General features: G+C 39.4%; 1 protein-coding gene across 2 annotated transcripts; it reads right to left on the bottom strand.

The window, feature by feature from the left end:
- Positions 1-687: 687 nt before the first annotated feature.
- On the bottom strand, positions 688-9,315 carry LOC121954658 (uncharacterized). 2 transcript variants are annotated; one of them, XM_088086781.1, is made up of 6 exons: positions 8,865-9,315; positions 7,907-8,016; positions 6,909-7,065; positions 5,567-5,713; positions 4,248-4,830; positions 688-3,248 (listed from the first exon to the last, which is right to left on the bottom strand). In XM_088086781.1, exons 1-6 carry the CDS (start codon positions 9,201-9,203, stop codon positions 2,743-2,745), a joined length of 1,842 nt encoding a protein of 613 aa, XP_087942907.1. In that variant the 5' UTR covers positions 9,204-9,315; the 3' UTR covers positions 688-2,742. The 2 variants fall into 2 exon arrangements, with proteins under 2 accessions (XP_087942907.1, XP_042358240.2); XM_042502306.2 differs by having other exon boundaries at positions 6,909-7,035.
- Between the last annotated feature and the right edge of the window lie 114 nt (positions 9,316-9,429).

The following is a 9,429-nucleotide window of genomic DNA, read 5'->3' as shown; positions in this document are numbered from 1 at the left end:
TAAAAATATCAATAAATATACATTGTTATAATTGTTCTTTTTGATAGGTATTTTCTGAAACATGCATATGTTCTATGGTCTCTGACACTTGACAATAGGCATTTTGCAGCAATGTTTTCTTAACCCTTTCACATCCATCTGGATGTGGAAAAAAAACAAACACTGATGAACAGAGAAAAAACATGTGATATGAAATGTTTGTCATTCTTTGTGAACAAAATAAGTCACAAGTAATGTGCATTTTTCTTTACCTTTCCTTCATTATTTTATTTAAATAATTTATTCTCTCTTTATTTAGGATATAACTGATCAAAATGGGAATCTGATAATGGAAATGGACTTGAACCATGATGTTTCTTCTCTTTTCTTCTTCATGATTATTACTTAATGTATTTTATTAATATAGTTTTTAAAAATGTATCTATCCTTGAGTGCCTTCACCTTTTTACATGCTTGCTAGTCTTTTGGCTTGTACTTTTATTTATTTTATCCTTATTATATATAACCGTTATTTACCTTGAAGCACTTGATTTTGTTGTGATTTATCATCGCTAAAACAGGCTTGAAGTAAGTAAATTTTCTGACTGCCAAATTATAAATAAAATAGATAAATGAAAATAATAAAAGAGAGAGAAAGAAACACAGTTAAATGAATGTGGTTTATGTGAGCAAATAACCAAACAAGGGTATGAACATATGGTTTATTACACAGACTTGAAAGGGCGACCAAATGACCAAATCTAACCTAAAGAAATAAAAGAAACCAAAATACATTCACTGACCTCCTTTACTAAAGCAAACAGCAGAAAAAACAATTTTACAGAATCAGCAGTGCTTCCCTACGAGCTCCAGCACCAAAAAGGAGGACACAGTCAACTGGATGGAGGCGTTAGAGGGGCTGGATGGGGTCGTGGTCTGGACTCTGTGCAGCTCAGTCTGGTTCTGCTACAGAAAACTGGGTTAACATTTCTATATGTAGCTGGCTGTGTGCACATGAAACAAGGACTGAACACAAACTGTTGTCACTGAGATGGAAGTAAAACTGCTGTCTATAACATCACTGTGCTCCCTTCATTTGAACTGACCGGCCTCAACTAAACCAGAAGAAACAGGCCATCATCTCTCCTCCATCACAATTTTTAACGGACACTGTGCATTCAGAGAAGCTCTCAGGGGATCCATTAAATTCAGATTCACCCATCAAGTGAAGAGAGATTCATCATTCTGGAAAACGATGCTTCCTCCTCACCAGCAGAGATCTTAAAGCATCTTCAAACTTGATTTCAAATATTCACCCTTTGAAACTTGAGCAAGTTGAATTCATTTCTTTTTAAAAACATGGGGAGAAGGCAACGAGCAACTTCACAAGACACAGCCCAAAAATTTGCACAAAAAAAGGAGTAAAAAAGTTCCCTGACACACACACAACAAGAAAATCACCAAAAATGGGTTGAAAATAATATTATTACATATATTTTTGTTATATTTTTTGTAGCATTTTAACATAGTTTTCTGGACATTTTGGGGGAAGGGGCTGTCATTTTTCTAATGAAACTCATTTTTAAGTAATTTTCTTGTCACCCTTTTGGTCTTTCTTTCAATTTTTTGGGACATTTCTTGCCAAGTTCGTCATTACCTTTTCCACCATGTTTTTGAAAAAGAAATGATACCAATTTGTTGAGGTTTCAAAGGGTCAGACAGAAGGCAGAAGGTAGATTTACTAGTCATTTTTTAAACAAAGTTTAAACAAAGTTTAAAACAACAAAATAACATTTGTCCTTGATCCTGCTATGTCTTTAAAGTTAAAGAAAGAAGGAGTTGATTAAAATCAGCAGCTGCTTTGAAATTCAGATAGCTTATGAAAGGCATCTGAACGCAGCAAAATAAAACTGGTTTCAGAGGGTTAAGTATTTCTTTATAACATTAAATGTTCACGATTAAAAAAACAATTCAACATTCAAAGTTAAATGTAAAAACATACTTCATTTTATAACACTCAAACCTTCACTCACTTCACCTGCATTTGGCCTGTTAGTCATTACTAGTTACTGTGCAGCCGAGCAGCTGAAGAAATCCCTGAGAATAAGTTAGAGCAGACTTCAAGCTGAGTGTGTGTTGAAGTCTTGGTCTGCTCTTTTAACCCTTTGAAACCTGAGGAATTTGGTTTGATTTCTCCCAACAACACGGGAAGAAGGTGATGAGCTACAAAAGAAGAAATGACTGAAAAATTAGCAAGAAATTGGTAAAAAGCAAGATAAAATAAAATAAAACAAAAAACAAAGAAAAGAAAGATGCTGGATTTTAGCCTACTCTTTGGGGAAAGTTAAGAAACAGACAAGCAAAGAAAAAATAAATAAAATTATAATCACAAAAAAAAGAAAAAAAGAAATGATGTGGGAAAAGTGATTAAAAAAATATAATCATTTTGTAACATAATTTTAAATATATAATTCTGATGATTGTAAATATAGTTTTTCCCTGGCTCATTTTTTTCTTTTCTCAAGAAAAAATCTTTTTTTAAATTATTTTCTAAATGTGCTCATTTCTTGCAATTTGTGAAACATTTTTTTACCAAGTTGCTCATTTTCGTTTTTCCATGTTTTCTAAGAAAAGTGGCGTCTCTCCAGGTTTCAAAGGGTTAAATCTTCACCTGTTAAATCTTGCTGCTTGTATTGGTTTGGGCTTGCTCAGTGGTTTTGTTATTATACTTTACAAACATGTGAATTGAACCTTGACAGCGTGTTATTTCCTGTGATGCTCCACTATAACAAAGCTGTTTGCCAGCTGCTCCTCCTGTCCTCTGCCTGTCTCTGCTGTCACAGTGTCCTCTCCGTCCTGCTGCTGCGTGCTGCCTCCTCCCTCACAGCTCGAGCAGTCTGCTGCACTGACGCTCAGCGCCGAGTGCGGACACACAGACGGCTGCCTCTGCTCTCTCATCCCCCCAGCATCAGAGTGAGAGGGTCTGGAGCGTCTGCTGGTGGCACGGCTCGGTGCTGGAGCCCACTCCATCAACGGCCTCCTGAGGCTCTGCTCCTCTGCCTCCCCCTCTGTGCTCGTCTTTCTCCCTTTCTTCCTCCTCTCTCTGCTGTCCTCTCCTCTCTTGTTTTCTTCTTGTCTCTTTGCTTCTTCTTTGGTGTCCTGCACATTGAGCTGGCCCATCCTCTCCGCCAGCTCCCTCAGGTCCTGCGCCTCCTCCATGGAGCTCAGAGAAGGAAGCTTTGGGATGACTTGTCTCTTATTTTGTAGGTCTGTAAAAATTTAAGTTTCACATCCAAACTGCAGGTGAATTTTCAGCTGAGCAACGAGTAACAAAACCTTAGCTTTCAAAAGCAAAGATTATCAGCAAATGTCTCTTTAACAAAGTGCACAGAAAGGATCTTTTTCTAGAAAGTTAAAAAGTCAGATAATTAATATCATTTAAATGAAAATACAGTGTATACTATAGTTGCTATCCTTTGAATATATCTAGTTCTCTCTGTTTTATCCATTAACAGTTTCATTATTTTAAAATGAACATGGTGATAGAAGATTGTAACCCCTTTGAAACCTGGAGCAAATCACATTTCTTGTATTTAAACCTTTGAATATTGAGTAAATTGGGGCGATTTCTTTCAAAACATTTGGAAAAAGGAAATTAGCAACTTGGTGAGAAGTGTTCCATAAACTGCAAGAAATTGGCAAATCAAAAAAATATATATAATAATTATTATTATGATTACATATTTAAAATTATGTTACAGAAGTATTATAGATTTGTAAAAACTTCCCAAGTAATTTCATGCTGTTGTTTTCTAACTCTCTTTTTTTTCTTTTCTTTATTCTTTTGGGGAGATGGGGGGATTTAAGCCTTTAATTGATTTAATTGAAGGACACTGATGTACATGTTTTGATATACAATTGAAATTTCAATTAAAAAAATATTGTTTAAAAAAAGCAAAATTTTAAACGCAGGTCTTTTACTTGTAACAGGGTATTATACAGTGTGGCATTAGTATTGCCACACACTATTAGTACTTTTATTAAGGTAAAGAAACTGTGTAAGTCTTCCACCATGGGATTTTGGTCCAAACTGAGTGTTATAGTGGTAGCGGCTTGAATGCATAGTGCACTTCATCAGTAGATCAGTGTGTATTCAGCTTTGTTTAACACTATATGTGTGTGTGTGTGCGCGTGTGTGCGCGTGTGTGCGTGTGTGTGTGTGTGTGTGTGTGTGTGTGTGTGTGCGTGTGTGCGTGTGCATGTGTTACCTTCTGCAGCCTGGTGGTGTGTGTGGACAGGAGGCTCTGCCTGCTTCAGGCTGGTTTCTCCTTGGGATCCAGCTCTCAGTGTGATGTGCAGAGAGATGGCCTGAGGGCCGCTGAGCTCATCATCCCCTCTGCCTCCATCAGTGGTGCTGATGCTGGTGTCTCCTGGAGTGGACATCTCACCACTGGTTCTGTCATGACAACCACTGTCTCTGCCATGACAACCACTGTCTCTGCTGTCGTCTCCAAACACTTCGTCAGCTTTGCCGCCATCGTTCTTACAGCGTGCAGCTGTAGCAGCAGCTCTGGCGCCTTTCACAGAATGTCTTTTTGGGAGCTCAGCAGCTTTACTGTCCTCACTGTAGTTATTGTCGCTAGTAGTTTGAACATCAGTGCTGCCTCTGCTCCTGCTGCTGCTCGCTCGCTGAGGTTTGTCCGGCAGCAGAGGACGGCCCCTGAAGGCCAGGTCAGGGTAGGTCATCTGCATCTCCATGATGGACGGGTCTACGCTGAGGACATGGCGGCGGCGAGGCTTGGGCTGAGGTTTCACTGCACTCTCACACCTGCTGTCCAAACACTGAGGTACCTGCAGAAACAAACAGAGCGAGGTCAGTGTGGAGTGCAGCTGGTTAGGTTTGTTTGGTCATAGCAGGACAGTTTCATTGCTGATGTTAAAATGAACCCACACTGATTATTATTTCTCTGCTCTCACTGCTTCACTGTCAGCTCCTTTCTTTCTTTTTCTCCTCCTTCTCCACTAGTTAAGCAGCCCTCGACACTCTTGCTGCTTTCATGTGATCCTTGCAAAATTCCATACTTACCATATTTACGAGTTATGAGCACATGAACGGCCTTCCAAAATTGTTATTACCAGTAGTAAATTGGGAAATTTCGATGGTGCCCGAGTGACGTTTGCGTGATGTTTCAGGGCAGCAGAAATGTTGGAAAGCATGTAAACAGTGTCAACAGCAGATTTTTGTTGCAATCACCTCTTCAACATCTTAAGCCCTTATTCACTGAGACAACAGGAACATAAAGACAGCTGGCTAAGCAAATATTGGCTAATTATAATGTTGTTTCAGCTGTTTATAGACAGATTAAAACATCAACTTCCTGATGCACAGTCTACGTGCTTTCGTTCTGCTGCTGAAGCACAAAGCAGCTCTGTGCTACTTGCTTTTGGTAAAACATAGGCACGAAAAAAATCCTTTTTACTTCTAGTATCCATGTCTGTTGCTTTTTTTTGACCAGAGCACTTCAGTGCTTGTATATACGACTGCACAACTGGGAAGTATGATATTTCCGAACAGCATCTGTCCTACCTCTTTTCTATCTGCCTCTTCCTTCTTCTCCTCCTCCTCCTCCTCCTCCTCCTCCTCCTCTTCTTTAGGTTCTACTGTTGTCTTCTTCTCTGTGGTCTCGTCCAGTTTTGCAGGCCCCGCTCTCCTCTGGAGCACCTTCAGCCACTCCTGCAGAGTGACATCACAGCTGTCACATGACAGTATTCAACAACACAAGTTACTGTGACCTTTGACCAGGTCCTATGGCTGCCACTGATCAGCATATACTTGTTGGGTGGAGAGCAGGGAGACACTATCAGTATGGCATGTTTGTATATTGTGGTAACTAGTGATCAATCATTTGGCAGGTTTCCATGAGAGATTTGCACAAACTCTAACCTTCAAAATGTTGCTAAAATACAACTGTGAGATGACTGCATTTCCACTGAGCAATTTTCTGTGACTTCTCCTCTGGTGATAACATTCAAGTAACCATGGTGATGGATGTTTAAAACATCTGCAGCTTTATTTCTATTGCAGCCACCAAACTAGCCGTCATTATTTCCAATCCAAGGGCACGTAGGAATGTCATATGTGCGATTATGGATAGTCCTTCCCCCTACTTCTAGATGATCTGCTCAACTTTTGAAAAGTTATGTGATGCAATAACAGCTCTTTTAGCTCCTGCTGCATCATGAGGGAGCCAGTTCCTACTGACAAGCTCATAGCCATAGCATCATGTGATTTGTAAAAGTGAATGAATCGCCCGAAATACAACCTCAAGCGATCGTAAAAACTTTTTTTGTTTTTTCTGAAATTGACTTGTTTCAATTAGACAAATTTTTTGGCAATTTAAATTTGCGCAGTTTAAGAGTAATTGGAAACCCACCTCCTGTTTGAAGCAAAAAGTCATTCAACATTGCTGGCCACATGTATCATGTTTTTCTTCATTCTTTTCCTTTTCTGAGACTCAAATTCTGTCAAAGTTGTACTTGGGTTGTGCTCATTAAAACCTGGAGCTATATCTTTGATTTTCTTTGATTGTAAGAGTCTGATTTTGTTATTAGCATCATTTCTCATTATACATGTTATGTTCTCTTTAAAAGACACTTCATGTTGGATTCAAAAATGTGTCAGACAGCAATGCAAGGCCCTCAAATCAGACGCCAGAACACAGAAACACGTCAGCGGCGCCAGTTTCCATCAGGATTGTTTCACTTTCCAACAAACAAAAAACATATGCCATCAAAAATCACCTGAAAGCTTCTTTAATCATGGAGAAACTCCCACAGGGGCCACCGTGTTATTTACTGTAGTATAATCAGCTGCAGTTATTATGCTTATGTAAGAATGCTTATTGTGGTTGGATGATTTGTGATCTGACCTGTGCTCCCAGCTGCTCCTTCTCCAGGAGCTCCAGGAGGTGGTAACACTCCACTCTGGCCAGCAGCAGCTCAAAGCCCAGCAGCATGGCTCTGTGCGGGTCAGCCTCCTCACTCAGTCTGTACTCACTGACACACATCAGACGGTTCAGAGGACAGCTGCGGATAACACCACACACACGCACGCACGCACAAACACACACACACCTTACTATTGACATTTCAAAATCATCACAACTTACTGCTTAAGAAAAATAGACATGGTTTTTTTTTTGCTGTGACTTATGATTATGAAGTAAATGTTGATTGCATAATGTAATGGCTATAGAGTAATGACGCCATCAGCTTTTAAATTGGCTCCAAATAAAAATCACAATCAGAAATATTTTATTGATTTCCGGGGGGAAATTGTTTTGTCAGAGTTGTCCTGATGCCAGCAGAGAGAATTATAGCAAGTAGAAATAAGTACTAGCATAAGTATATAAAAATATAAAGATGAAAAACAGATAAATTGGAATAGAAAAATAGAAACAGAAATGGTAAACAATTAGCGCTAGTATGTAAATATTTAAATTACAATATGGATAATGAGCTGAGTGTGTTGATATATATATATATATATATATATATAGATACCTGTGTGTGTGTGTGTTTGTGTGTCCACTGTATTTTTTGTATGTCAACATTTCCAAATAAAGAAAATTTAAAAAATAAAAAAAAAAGAGTGGAGTAAACGTGTAAGTTGACAGAAATGTGAAAACTCAACTTTTCTCAAACAAATTTAAGAGAACATAGGACACTTGTAAAAGTGACTTATTCTATCTTATGTGCCACTTTATTGACATATTTTGATTAGATGTTTAAAGTCTCACTCACTGGACTAACCTCAGGCCTTTTCTCTGAGTGGAAGTACAGACATGGTGACACCTCAGCAGCTGTAAGAACCTTCCTGTCTACAGCATTTATTGTGGCTCTTGTTGTGGTTCTCCTTGTTCCCTACCTGTGAGGAGTGTCAGTGTGGGGCAGGTAGCCGATAGAGGCCAGGACGGACTGGATGGTGGAACTGCTGAGAACTGGCAGGAGACAGTAAACAAACGGACCTGTGAAAGCCTGAAGGAGACACAGAGAAACAGAAATACTTATTGGCAATTTAAGAGCATTTTGCAATAAAGCACACTGAGATCTAAATCTTAAACAATCGATTTCACCCTGGTGCACAGGATAGCACTACTGTAATGAAGAGTGAGCTGTTTGATGTATGAAAAAAGAGGTTTTGATGTAACCCTTGCAATGTTTTAAGTGGCAAGTTTTCTTTTAATTCTCAGAATGTTCTTTCTAAAGTTAGGGTATTCTCTGTAAACATCATAAAAATGTTTGTTTTTTTTTGTTAATGCATTAACATATTACAGGAATGTTTCATAAAAAATGTTCTGTAATCTCCCAGCTTAATAACAACCTGAAAACATTATCTGAAAGCTGCTTTGAAAATGTTCCTTTCTTTGTTTTCATATAACAGTGTGGGAACATTCTATGATCTGTCACAGTTCAACATGACCAAACATTCCAAAAATGTTGCAATTAAAACATTACGTCTTAGTCAGCTTTTAACGTTACAGGGACATTATCTGAAATGATAAACACCCTTAAAACATTCTTTGAACACTTAAATTAAAATGTTTTCTTTAAAACATTATTACAACTTGTAGGTAACGTTAGCCGATGTTGTGGGAATGTTCCCTGCTGAATGTCCTGAATGTTCCCTGGGTGGAGGTTGAGGGGGGGCCTAGCAGCTCATTTCTGCTCTAGGCCCCCTAACGAGTTAATCCGGCCCTGCGTGATTCCAGACTACTTTGTGGGGAAAAGAAAGAAAGAAAAAGAAAAAGAAAGAAAGAAAGAAAGAAAGAAAGAAAGAAAGAAAGAAAGAAAGAAAGAAATAAGAGGAGTAACAAAAAAGTCACCTTGAGAGTCTTGATCTCCTTCCTCCAGGGCTGGATGAACAGATTGAGGCAGACGGTCTCCAGCAGCTCGGTGGCTTTGATGAGAGCAGTCAGGCGTTTCCTGCAGTCAGAACTCGGGGCTTCACAGAGGTGCGTAACAGCCTGGTAGAACGGGAACACCGTGAAAGTCCCGGCGGGTTCCGGCTCTCTCAGCAGGTACTGAGCCGCTTTCCTCAGCAGACAGTCATCCCGACACGGCCGGACCTCCGGACACAGCTCCCGGTAACACTTGACATAGTCCTTATACAGGTCCTGCCGGGACACCGGGGCCTGTTGTTCAGTCCTGCTGTCGTCCTTCATGACTGAGACACACACACTGACACACACTGACACACACACACTGCTGTCTGCTCTCTACAATGAGGAAGTACAGCTGTCAAACAACCTGAGGAGGAAGTGAAAGTGAGAGCAGCGTTTTTATGCTCTCGTCCCTCCACAGCCTATTCTTAAATGTGACAGCTACTTCAGACACTTCTCTTAATTAAACAGCAGATAGTTATTCACTTTTTTAAGTGAACCAGACTTA

This window comes from Plectropomus leopardus, chromosome 13 (genome assembly GCF_026936395.1).
Source record: "Plectropomus leopardus strain MGB_pleo_1.0 chromosome 13, ASM2693639v1, whole genome shotgun sequence".
Classification (NCBI taxonomy): domain Eukaryota; kingdom Metazoa; phylum Chordata; class Actinopteri; order Perciformes; family Serranidae; genus Plectropomus; species Plectropomus leopardus.
The sequence above is the reverse complement of the archived record's forward strand: the minus strand, read 5'-3'. Positions and strand labels throughout refer to the sequence as shown.

Excerpts from the sequence above, each read along its gene's own strand:
- LOC121954658 (XM_088086781.1), bottom strand. The coding sequence starts at position 9,203 with ATGAAGGACGACAGCAGGACTGAACAACAGGCCCCGGTGTCCCGGCAG. Across the intron at positions 7,066-7,906 it reads CACACTGACACTCCTCACAG|CTGTCCTCTGAACCGTCTGA; the intron begins GTAGGGAACAAG and ends TGTTATCCGCAG. Across the intron at positions 5,714-6,908 it reads AGGAGCAGCTGGGAGCACAG|GAGTGGCTGAAGGTGCTCCA; the intron begins GTCAGATCACAA and ends GTCACTCTGCAG.